Source organism: Solanum tuberosum, unplaced genomic scaffold (assembly GCF_000226075.1).
Source record: "Solanum tuberosum cultivar DM 1-3 516 R44 unplaced genomic scaffold, SolTub_3.0 scf00454, whole genome shotgun sequence".
In the NCBI taxonomy this organism is placed as follows: Eukaryota; Viridiplantae; Streptophyta; class Magnoliopsida; order Solanales; family Solanaceae; genus Solanum; species Solanum tuberosum.
This window is the reverse complement of record NW_006239370.1, coordinates 255247-267708: the sequence shown is the minus strand read 5'-3', so window position 1 is coordinate 267708 and position 12462 is coordinate 255247. Positions and strand designations below refer to the sequence as shown.

At 36.0% G+C, this 12462-nt stretch overlaps 1 protein-coding gene across 1 annotated transcript in view; it reads left to right on the top strand.

Annotated features, from left to right (window-relative positions):
• The window catches only part of LOC102579068 (homeobox-leucine zipper protein ATHB-14-like), a 6665-nt gene extending 1206 nt beyond the window's left edge, over nucleotides 1-5459 (top strand). Inside the window, exons 2-18 of the mRNA XM_006363587.2 lie at nucleotides 831-990; nucleotides 1241-1353; nucleotides 1445-1535; nucleotides 1632-1727; nucleotides 1804-1917; nucleotides 2021-2104; nucleotides 2243-2398; nucleotides 2479-2553; nucleotides 2641-2747; nucleotides 2897-3086; nucleotides 3190-3378; nucleotides 3488-3568; nucleotides 3653-3787; nucleotides 3946-4277; nucleotides 4524-4635; nucleotides 4756-4905; nucleotides 5148-5459. Of these exons, the coding sequence (XP_006363649.1) occupies nucleotides 831-990; nucleotides 1241-1353; nucleotides 1445-1535; nucleotides 1632-1727; nucleotides 1804-1917; nucleotides 2021-2104; nucleotides 2243-2398; nucleotides 2479-2553; nucleotides 2641-2747; nucleotides 2897-3086; nucleotides 3190-3378; nucleotides 3488-3568; nucleotides 3653-3787; nucleotides 3946-4277; nucleotides 4524-4635; nucleotides 4756-4905; nucleotides 5148-5294 (2332 nt within the window). The 3' untranslated portion in view covers nucleotides 5295-5459. The remainder of the gene's footprint in view (nucleotides 1-830; nucleotides 991-1240; nucleotides 1354-1444; nucleotides 1536-1631; nucleotides 1728-1803; nucleotides 1918-2020; nucleotides 2105-2242; nucleotides 2399-2478; nucleotides 2554-2640; nucleotides 2748-2896; nucleotides 3087-3189; nucleotides 3379-3487; nucleotides 3569-3652; nucleotides 3788-3945; nucleotides 4278-4523; nucleotides 4636-4755; nucleotides 4906-5147) is intronic.
• The last annotated feature ends 7003 nt before the right edge of the window (nucleotides 5460-12462 follow it).

Below are 12462 nucleotides of genomic sequence, written 5' to 3'. Positions count from 1 at the left end.
TATATATATATATATATATATATGGCTTTTCATGCAAAAATTCTGCTTCTTTTTAGGAGCTAAATTTTAGTCACTTCTCATTTCTGTAGATGCAATTTTTTTCCAGAAAAAAGTGTATCTTTGTAGATTTCGTTATATGTTTTTTTAAGTTTATTAATGGAATGACTAGAAGAAGATAAATGTGGGTTGTTTTGGTTCTTTCTGCCCTTTTACTGAAAATGGTATTCCTTTTCTATAGATACTTGTATTTTATTCTTGTTTTCTTCTTTTCAACTCTTATGGACTTCTCCTATATTATCACTTGTTGCTGAGTCTCTTTGCATTTTCCCTTTTAATCAAAAAAATATCTGCTTTTGAGTATATCTGGATCAGCTTACAAAAAACTGAAGTGAAATGTTAAATATTGAGAATTTTATCTGTCAATGTAAAAATGCTTCTTTCTCTTGAGTTTTGTAGCTATGGGGGACTGGGAGATCTCCATTGCAACATTGATTTGTGACCTTAATTTGTCCTTTGATATAACTTAGAAACATGTAATTGAATCAATCCATAGAATAATTCAAGCATAGGTATCCCCAAGAGAAAACAAAAATGCTTCAAATTTCAGTGTGATCTGTGTTGCATGTTATGTTAAGTATCCCTTATTTGTCCAAAGATAGGTGTTGAGGGATTTGTCTCGAATCTCGATGAATGTTAGAAGAAACAGAAGTTCTTTATTTTCAGAATACTACCTGATGTCTTGTCCTTTCATTTGGAGCTTGTGAATATGCCAATTCTCACATTGCAAGGATTTAACCTAGTCCTTAAATCACTGTTTTTAACCTTTGTAGATGTCGTGAAAAACAAAGGAAGGAAGCTTCTCGTCTCCAGACTGTTAACAGGAAGCTGAGTGCTATGAACAAGCTGCTGATGGAAGAAAATGACCGATTACAGAAGCAAGTGTCTCAACTTGTGTATGAGAATGGCTACATGAAACAGCAAATCAATACTGTGAGTTGTATACTTGCTGATTACATTTCCTTTTCCTCTACATGAACTAATTGGTCTTCTTTGATTAATATAACTTAAATAAATTGTGTATGTTTTCACTTGAACCGTATCTCAATTTGTCTAAGTTTAAATAATTTTTCAGGACACTATAACATGCAGTGTTGTTTTCCTGAAGCTTTACATGAGCTGCATTTAACCTTCTATCTTGCTTCTTTTGGTATGATGAAACTGAAGTTAATTATCGTTGCAGGTTAGCAGCACGACCACAGATACAAGCTGTGAATCTGTGGTCGTGAGTGGTCAGCAGCAAAGAAAAAACCCAACACCTCAGCATCCAGAAAGGGATGCGAATAACCCAGCTGGGTAATCTAATTTGTATTTTTTTTTTTTAAAACTCATCTATGGTGTTTTCTAGTTTAAAAAAACTAATAAGCATTTTTGCCTGTATTTTTAGTCTTCTTGCAATAGCTGAGGAGACCCTGGCAGAGTTCCTTGGAAAGGCTACTGGAACTGCTGTCGACTGGGTGCAGATGATTGGGATGAAGGTAATTCCTTTAGTTGATTGTGTATCTCTAGTTTCTGACTTGTTCATTACATGTATTTAATTGTTTACTTCCCCCTCATTTGACTTTGACATTCAGCCTGGTCCGGATTCTATTGGTATTGTTGCTGTTTCCCGCAACTGCAGTGGGGTAGCAGCACGTGCCTGCGGCCTTGTGAGTCTAGAGCCCACGAAGGTACATCAGTTGTCTTTCTTGCTATGAGTTTTATCTTATTCTACCCTTGTTATGTAAGCTGTAGAAAACTTTTCAGGTTGCGGAGATACTCAAAGATCGTCCTTCTTGGTATCGCGACTGCCGTTGCCTTAATGTACTGAGTGTAATCCCTACTGGCAATGGTGGGACAATAGAGCTTATTTACTTGCAGGTTTGTTGCAGTCACCTGCATCACTTGTTTGTTGGGTTGATACCATGTGATCACATTTTGTTTAGTTTTGTGCTCAATAAAGTGCCATGTGTTTCTTTGTTAGACTTATGCTCCAACTACATTGGCAACTGCTCGTGACTTTTGGACATTGAGATACACTACAAGTTTGGAGGATGGCAGTCTTGTGGTATGTATTAGGCATAATTCAAAACCTTGAGACCAATGTTTCTAAATTCTACTTGCCTATTGTTGCAAAAGCACGCTATAGGCCTATAGCTACAACCTGTCATTTTGTGATAATTTTTTTCTGGCATAAAACATGCAGATATGTGAACGATCTCTGACAACAGCAACTGGTGGCCCAACAGGGCCTCCTGCTACAAGTTTTGTCAGGGCTGAAATGCTACCAAGTGGTTACCTCATAAGGCCTTGTGAGGGTGGGGGCTCAATGATTCACATTGTTGATCATATTGATCTAGATGTAAGGCTCAAAAATGTTGGTTGATTGATATTTTGATTTCAAAAGATTACTGTAGTTGAACATACCCCATCTGTGCTCAGGCTTGGAGTGTCCCTGAAGTTCTGAGACCACTTTATGAGTCTTCCAAGATCCTTGCTCAGAAGATGACTATGGCTGTAAGGATTTTTGAATTTGTTGGAATGTCCATCTCCAGAATGACCAGTTGATTTAATCATTAATAAGTTGGGGAGTAATCTGTGCAGGCCTTGCGACACATACGACAAATTGCACAAGAAACCAGCGGAGAGATCCAATACACGGGGGGTCGCCAACCTGCTGTTTTGAGGGCACTAAGTCAGAGATTATGCAGGCAAGAAGATAAACCAATTATTCAGTTGGAGACTTAAAAAAAAAAATACTGCACTGTCACAGTTGTAAATGAAGATTTTGGCAATGCTATGCTTTCTGCCAGTTTTGACTAGTCTTTTAAGAATTTAATCCTTGATATTTTTACTACAGGGGATTTAATGATGCTGTTAGTGGATTTGTTGATGATGGTTGGACTATTATGGATAGTGATGGTGTAGAGGATGTAACAATTGCTATAAACTCATCTTCAAGTAAATTCCTTGGTTCACAGTACAACACCTTGTCAATACTCCCTACATTTGGAGGTGTTTTGTGTGCCAGGGCATCAATGCTTCTTCAGGTATGTTAGCGTTGATATTTGAATTAGTGTAAACTAAGAGAATCAGCATCAGTTTTCCAATTTGTGGATATGTTCTAATCTCTCTGTTACTTCTTTTATGTAGAATGTTCCCCCTGCTTTACTTGTACGTTTCCTTAGGGAGCACCGTTCCGAATGGGCAGATTATGGGGTTGATGCTTATTCTTCTGCATCTCTTAAAGCCAGTCCATATGCTGTCCCTTGTGCCAGACCAGGTGGTTTCCCAAGTAGCCAGGTCATTTTACCCTTAGCTCAGACTGTGGAGCACGAGGAGGTAGCACAGTCTTATCATGTTCTACTTTATAATTATTACCCTGGTAGAAGTTGTCTATATTCTGTAACAGATGAATCATTTTGTGGATTGACTTTTCCTTTTTATCTAGTTTCTTGAGGTAGTACGTCTAGAGGGTCCTGCTTTCTCACCAGAGGACATTGCTTTATCACGGGATATGTACTTGTTACAGGTTGAGAATTCATACACATCTCAAATTGTATTTTATGTGCTTTTTGACATTTTCGGTTCATTAATTATCTAATTACTGTTTCAGTTATGCAGTGGAGTTGATGAGAATGCTGCAGGTGCATGTGCTCAGCTTGTTTTTGCACCTATTGATGAATCTTTTGGTGATGATGCTCCATTGATTCCATCTGGCTTCCGTGTCATTCCACTGGAACCTAAATCAGTTCAGTAATTTGTGTACAGAACGTCTAGCTTTTCAGTCACTAACTTCTAAATTTTAACTGGTCCAGACAATGAAAATTCATTGTTGACGCTTGAAGAGTATCTAAACAAAAATATGAGGATTGTTTATTCTAAAAGTTCTCTAATCTTATGATACAGGATGTCCCTGCAGCAACTCGGACCTTGGATTTAGCTTCGACTCTAGAAGCTGGAACTGGTGGGAGTGGGACACGTCCTGCTGGTGAAATTGAAGCAGGCAATTACAACCATCGTTCAGTTTTGACAATTGCATTCCAGTTTACTTTTGAGAGTCACTACCAGGATAATGTAGCTGCAATGGCTCGCCAATATGTACGAAGTATTGTAGGCTCTGTTCAGAGAGTTGCAATGGCCATAGCACCTTCTCGACTCAGCTCTCAGTTAACACCTAAATCCTTCCCCGGGTCACCTGAAGCTGTCACTTTGGCAAGGTGGATTTCCCGGAGCTATAGGTATGGCTTTTAAACGTTATTGCTGTGACATTTTCTTACTAACATGTTTTGCATCATTACGTGTAAAACTTCATATCATTAATTAACCTGTCATTGCAATGAAGTAGGAAAATGAATTACTTTTGACCTCATTTTTACTAGGTTCTTTGAACTTCGAAAACTAGTTGATATCTGATTATTTGTGCGGAACTTGCAGTGACGTTGAATGTTTAATCTGGTCTAACTATTTCCTGATTGTATTTTCAGGGTGCATACAGGAGGAGACCTGTTCCAGGTTGATTCTCAAGCTGGTGATGCTGTTCTGAAACAACTGTGGCACCATAGTGATGCAATAATGTGTTGCTCTGTAAAAATGAATGTCAGTAAACTGCTTCTATACTTGTTCTGAACCATAAATTAATTAATGCTAAGTATTTATCCAAAGATTCTTTGTAGAGATGAAACAACACCTAATTAGTTACTGAACTTTGAAATGCAGGCATCTGCAGTTTTTACATTTGCAAACCAGGCTGGTCTTGACATGCTTGAAACCACTTTGTTAGCTCTTCAGGATATAATGCTTGATAAGATTCTAGATGAAGCTGGTCGTAAGGTCCTCCTATCGGAGTTCTCCAAGATCATGCAGCAGGTTAGACTACTACCATCATATTTTGATTATATACTCCCTTCAACTTAGCAAACATGAAAAACAAACCAGTTCCAATAAATATCGGAACAAAATTTGATACTGCAGTATTTAGCACCAAGCAAGTTTGTTTCGACTTCACAAGTGCTAGAGCACTTGTCAACTACATGCTATCAACTCATACAAGAAAATGTTGTATAGGTAGTAAGTGAAGAATTTAACAAATTGTTCTGTTGTTCTTTTAGGGATTTGCCTATCTGCCAGCAGGAATATGTGTATCTAGCATGGGTAGGCCAATATCATATGAGCAAGCCATAGCATGGAAGGTTCTCAACGACGATGATTCCAATCACTGTCTAGCTTTCATGTTCATAAACTGGTCTTTTGTTTAAGTTGTAAAACAGATAATCTATATAAGACTTTGGCATTATCAACCTTCTAAATTATGTCGGCACTCTGAATGTTTTTAATTTAAAGCTTGTATGACAATGTTGGCAAGGCTGTGTGGTTGGATCCCAACTCTATATCTATTGTAGTAGGAAATGCCCTTTCTGTTATCTGCAGGGTCCTTATTTTGCTGCCTATTCAATTATGTTGGATGTATTTAGGGAGTTAGATTGTTTTGAAACTGAATGTCTCCTTTTGTGAGGAGTACTAATTAGGTGGTCTGCCTAAGTTGGTTGAGGCAATTTGGATGTATTGCAGTTGGTACCACTTGAGTTTGTTTCTTCAGAGTCATTTCACTAAAGAAGATAGTACATTCTAAAAGATGGTTTATCAAATGTGTTTCTTCAACAGGAAAATGTTGATTTTCTAGTGTGACGTGACTAGCTTGTTTAACCTCTTTTCTATTTACTACTCCATAGTCCATCCATTTAAATTTTTTTGTTTGGTTTTGATTTGGCATGTAGTTTTAAGAAGTAAAAAAGTCTTTTGATTCTTGTGATCTTAAATTAAAATAAATAGGTACAATGTACCAAAATATTTTTTAAATTTTGTGGTCTTTCAACATATAAATAAAAAATTTAAATTAAAGAGTTGTCATAAATCGAAAGAAATTTCTTTTGAAATAGATTATAGAGGAAACAAACAAATTAAAAATGAAGGAGGTCAATCTTGGCCGGATCCAACTGACCACCTCTGCGAACGCGGGACCTGGTCCGCGCACACAGGACTTGGTCCACGAATGTTGAGCGAAGCATACCCTTACACCATGAATGCGAATGCGGAGACCAAACCCAGATGCACAAGCAAAGGCTGTATCAACTGAACATTAAGAGTTGAAAGGCTTCGACGGGGTGCTCAGGAATTCTTCGGAATCCCGTGCGCGCAAACAAAATATGCTATTCCATCAAATTTGGAATTCGAGACTCAATAGATCCATCGAACTTTCATACGAGATCATCTCGAAGAAAAATGGGTCCCTCACCCAAGTTCCATTTTAAACTAAAATCTGTAAGAAGACTCAAAATAAGATTGGAAGCCTCAGAAACCGCACGAAAGCTCATTCTACACCAAACTTGACATTCGGAAGTTTACCGTGCTGACAAATACCAAGAATATTGAACGAAGTCAAACCTTGACTTAAGCTTTAAAGTTAAAACGCCTAACGACACCAACTCACATCGAAAGCCTCGGGGACCAAACCAATCATGCCCCTAGCCTTAAAGTGGCCATTTCAGAGTTGATGAAACCGTCAGAATTGCATTCTGAGGCCGTCTTCCTCAATTTTTTACCAAAGTCAACCGTTCAAGTTTCAAAGGCTCCAAAACACGGAAACTTGCACAAAACTCAAACAAACGACCCGACAACCGAACTATCAATCCCAGCAAGTCATAAATAACCTGGGGCCGCTACATGAAAGCTCTAATTGCTAAACAGATCGGAAAATAGCGGAAATGACCTGGAGGGTCACTACAACAAATTACATCAAAGTACTTTTATGTATAAAATAAAATTATTAAAATTATATATATAATGTCGAGTTAGTTTGATCTCGAGTTGACCTTTTAAAGTTGAAACCAAATCAATCCAAGTATAGTTGAGTTTGTTTCAATACCAAACTAAAGTCAAATCAAACCACTAGTCGAACTTTTTTCTCGACTTAACTCGATTTACGATTTAATGTAATTTTCATTTCGACTTTGTTCACCCCTAATATTTGGTATCTACCCTACCATGTCCTCACCTACATCTAGGAATTGTTTCCTTCCATTTTAAATTAATACCACGTCTTTGAAAACCTGATTTCAATTTGTATCTCAAGAACATGCATATATTTATTAAAAAATTGGTAAAAACATTTTTGTGTGAGGACCGCAACATGATTAAATGTGAAAGGACAGAGAAAGAGTTTGTTGTAAGTTTGATAAATCTTTTTCCCTCTGTGAAAGCAATGAGACAGGGGAATTTGCAGTGCACATGAAACCCAAAAGTCAAAACTATTGGGACCACTATATGGTAGGGACCTTTAAATTTAAATGTTGCAAGTAAAATTTAGTTGAATATATGCATGCAAGTATTTTATTTTTTTTGTGAAATAATTTGCATATATATGAGGGGAATGTCCGAATTTGTTATGTTCATGCTTTTCGTGGTTAACAAAGCAAAGACGACGGTATGTGTACCTTAAACTTGCAGCGGAATGAGTTGAATTTGCTATCAATTTGAAACAGCCCAAATGGACTTCGTCTCTCGAGAAAATGGAGTGCAATTATCACAAACTAAGTGTCTTTTTAGTATGTTGATTGAATTCTGAAAAAAAGATACGTTTTTTCTTTTTCGGTTTTTGTTTTCTATCTCACCTCTTTTTTCAACCAAAGAAGAAGACTACTCTTATAAAGAGAGGTTGAAGAGTAACTAAGTAGTAATTGTTCCCTCTTCTTTAAGAAAAAAAATAGAATTATCCTTAATTATTTCTTTTTTAGAAATTAAATAATATTAGATCGGGTTGGTAAGGTCGGATCAGATTGGGTCGGTCCACATGGGCGATTCAAGACTCAATTTTTTTTATATCTCCCACTTCACATATGGCGGACAAGACCCAAGTCAATATGATATCAACTAGACACACAATTCATACGACAAATAGTTCGTGCGATCTGTGAGCATCAAGGCTCGCCTTCAAGGTTTTACAAGCCCTACATAGGAATCGAATCACACGTGGAAATAATTCACTACTAATATAAGGATATATTACTCACAATACCTCATACTTCATTCACTACTTCAGTAGTTACTTATTCGATCCCTCATCCTCTTAAAGAGGTTAACTCGAGTTCATGTTTAACTTTATATACACAATTACACTAGACACCAATATGGTTAGTGTAATAGTCGGCTTGTGTATGTAAATTACATTATTATTAAATTAATCATCTTTCTTTTCTACTTGAATCTATCTGTTACAATTCAAGTGCTTTCTTAGACATGCACTACATTGCCAAATCATTCATAACTATTAGCAACATGCTAAAGTACCAACATTGACTGAACCTTCAAGAATCAGTAAATGTCTAAGGGTATTCCAATAAAAAATTAATTTACTTTTCGGGATCTCACACAATGAAGAATCAGGGAACCATTCTTTCATTAATCCATTGATCGCTTGACACACGTAGTATAAAACACGTACTACGATGTTTTCACCTCATATTGGTGCATGTGCCTCATTCTTTCGATTATCCAACATCGTACAGACCTTGGTCTAAACACCTCTAAATGTTTAACCCCAGTTTCTCTCTTTGGTGATCCTTAAACTCATTTTCTTAGAGCGTCGCTTGTCTTGTTTATAAAACAAGTCATAACATGCTAGTGAAAATCATCTCTTCACTTTCTCCAATGAAGAGGTGATTGCTCGTGTGAGAGAGTCAATCCCGTGACTTATTCGATACTCTTTATTCCTAAAATCATTATCACATGCATATGAGATATGAATATAGATTCAGAATAGTTATGTATTGATGAGAATATTATAACAACCAAGTTATTTTACAATACATAAATGTTATTATATCCTACACAAACCTAAAGTCTTAACATGTTTCTCAAACAAGTCTCTAGATATCGCTTTTGTAAAAAGATCAGCTATCAATTCACAAGTAGAAAAATACTTGATGTCAATATGTTTGGCCTTACTATAATACTTAGGATTCATTGTGATAGACACTTGACTGCCACAATATATAATCATGTGACCCTTAGAATTCATTGCAATATTCAAATTCTAAAAGAATTTCTTTAACCAAATAACTTTTTGTACTGCAAATGTGTAACACCTCAAAAATTGGAAATTTAAAGTTGAAAAGATTTTTTCCCCAGATTTTAGCACTGAGGCAGTGACTATGAGTCCTTTCTACGGATCGTAGGAATTTCTACGGGCCGTAGGAAGGGAGTCATAGACTTGGAGATGAGTTTTTCGAATCTCAAGTTTCTGAAGTTTGATCTACCGATAGACAAGACGGGTCGTAGATGGGTTCCGTAGAAAGGTTCCAAATTTAGTGAAATTTTGAACTAAAAAGTTGGTAACTACGGATGGGATCTACGGACCATAGGAAGTTCGACAACTCGTAGGAAGGTCTCGTGAGAAGTGAGGTGCATTTGGTTTTTGAAGTTGGTTCTACGGTTGACCAATACGAACCATAGAAACTTCTACGGAATGTAGGTTAGTCCAACAGTTAATTACTAAGGGTGTTTGGGTCTTTTCCTATGCATTTAATGCCTACACTATGTTATTTTGACCCTAATTTCAAGTCCTATAACTACCCTTCTACTCCAAAAACTACCCCAACTCTCTCATGCTCTCAAAACCTCAAATCTCATCTACATTCATCTTCTCCAATTCTCTCTTAAGTTAAAGAAGAAAGCTAGGGTTTCAAGTCTCCTATTTCTCCATTGCTTTTGGGCTTTGACCATCAAGATATGTAGGAATTCATCAATGAGTTTCATTCACCCATTGAGACCTAAAAGATTTCAATTCTCTAAATTCAATTTCACCTAAATTGCTTAGGGTTTCATGTGATCTCCATGGGTCTTAATTGATTTTGATTAAATTTTTCAATTTCAATCTTCCTATGCATGTTTCGATTAAACTACATGAATTCCAATTGATATATATAAGACCCATGAATTATTCATGATTTTGGCTATAAATTTATGAAGAAAGCTTTTAAACTTATGAATATGATTTATGAAAGGCATGCATGATCTACGATTTAAATGATGTTTATAATCTAAGGTTCCTATTTTTAGGATAATTTGAAATTATGATTTGAACCGGAGAATCATTGATTTTTAATCAACATTCAAATTTTGGACTCCAAATTTACGACCGAACACTTACTAAGAGAAAGTGTTTTTTTATTTTTTTTAAAAATGTGGAGGATTTCATAGAAATTGAAAGTGAGTAATTAATAGTTGTTGTGCTAATGAATACTTTGGCTCCTCTTTATGCTTATATGCCAAATTCAACATGTTAATAAACCCTGACTATTGAATTTTGATTATTAAAGAGATAATACAATGTTGTTAAGAGTAAGTGTTGTATTATTATTAACTAGGTAAAGAGCCCGCGCTTCGCGCGGTGGCAAACTAACTTAATTAGATTACGCGTTATTGAATTTGTTATGTCGTTTATAAAGCTTATAAAAATACAAATGCACATATTTCTTAGTCTGATGAATTAACATATGTTCATTTCGGTTAAATGACGTCTAACGATTTACACAGGAGGAGAATGTTACAATGAAGGCTTTGCACTCGGCGCCTTTTGAGAAATCTCTAATTTACAAAAAGTTTGTCAACATGTGTCCACATTATTAGTCTATTTGATTTAATAGTTTCCAGAAGATAAATATATATTGAATAGCATCGATTTTATTTTTACATGCAACATGAGAAGGTTTAAAAACTTGTAGACAAAGTTGTACAACTATTAGTTTTTATCTTTTCATAGTCTTTCTACGAAGAATCATCAGATAACCGTCAATCACTTTTTCTTCTGGTCTATTACATATCTTTATCTATCTACAAAGAATCAATTTCATTGTCATTAGTAAAATTATCTCATAAGAATTAATACTCGTCATAGTGCTAAAATTTAATTTAGTCCCTCTAGAAAGGCAAAGAGTAGTAGCATATTACATTTATTAAAATAATAGAGATAATTGTTAGTGAAAACTTACAAAATAACATAATTACAAGATTACAATTGAAAATAAAAATGAAGAAATAAATCTCTTCAGGCTGAGGCGAGGATATCTCGCTCTCTTTAAGGAGATTCAAGCTCACTGCAACAAATATTTTCACCGGTCCAGCAATAGTCCCCTTGACTTGTCCCATCCAGGATACAACAACATTCACAAAGTATAACTCAACAACTCTGGACAAGAGTTGAGTCCAAAGCTCCAAAAAAAAACACCTCCCTTCAACTAATAAGAACTCTCTTTTTTGACCAACTCTTTCACTCTCTATTTTTCCTTGTATTGTGTGTACCAAACCAAATGAAGACCACTACTATTTATACTAGAAGAAGTCTTCCTAGCAATGAATAAGAAGATAATGGTGTAGTAAATAGTGGAGATAAATGGCCTAGAAGTTATATATGTTACATAGGTTACAAAGAATAATTGAGTAGAGAATGAGATAATGGAGAAATTATGAGTGACAATCAAGTAGGCATTAATGCCATCAACGGCATTTTGCATCTGTTACAAAACTGAAGTGCCATATTGCACTAACTCCTAATGGTGTAATGCTCCAAATAAATGTCCAACGGTTAAGACAAAAGAATTATCCACCAACGAACAATTTATAGCAAATGCCACACTCTTGACTCCAAACATTTCAAGCAAATTAATATACAAAAATATTAATATTAAAATGCTAATCAACAATCCCCCACTCATTTTAATATTAGACAAGAGAGTATATCAGCTGAAGGAAGACTATCATGCATAATGAAGGTGTGCTCTGCATTGAACCTTCACTTAGTGAAACAGTAAGTTTTACTCCAGAGTCGCAGTGGTCTCATACTTGAACTATGACTGCTTAAGGGAAATAAAATATCACTGCTCACACATAATAATCAAGGTGTTGACATGAGCTTTAAAGCCAGCACGTTATGGCCATGTGCTATCCCGGTTTCATGAGTGCATTTGAGAATAAGCCCAATTCTCATAGGAAGCGACCTACTTCCACACATCACATGGGTGAAATATGTCTGTAAGCTTAACACTCCACCCATACGGGCTACAACTATCCATTAAGAGTTTTATCAACTCAACCTTCACAAACTACAAGAAACAATGCACTTACAACATAGGGAGGGAATAAAAAGATAGTGCATTTTTCACAACAAGTCATTATATGATTAGTTTTTCCCTTTGAACCTGGTTATAGGATATCTAGTCCCCAGGTTGGGTTTCCTCATATATGACTCAAGGATTTATAGGCTTCAATCCCAACCCCTCGATGTGCTCCAGACCTTTTCTCTCGTTAAGGCCTTAGTAAGAGGATCTGCAAGATTATCACAAGATTTGACATAATCAACATTAATGGTAC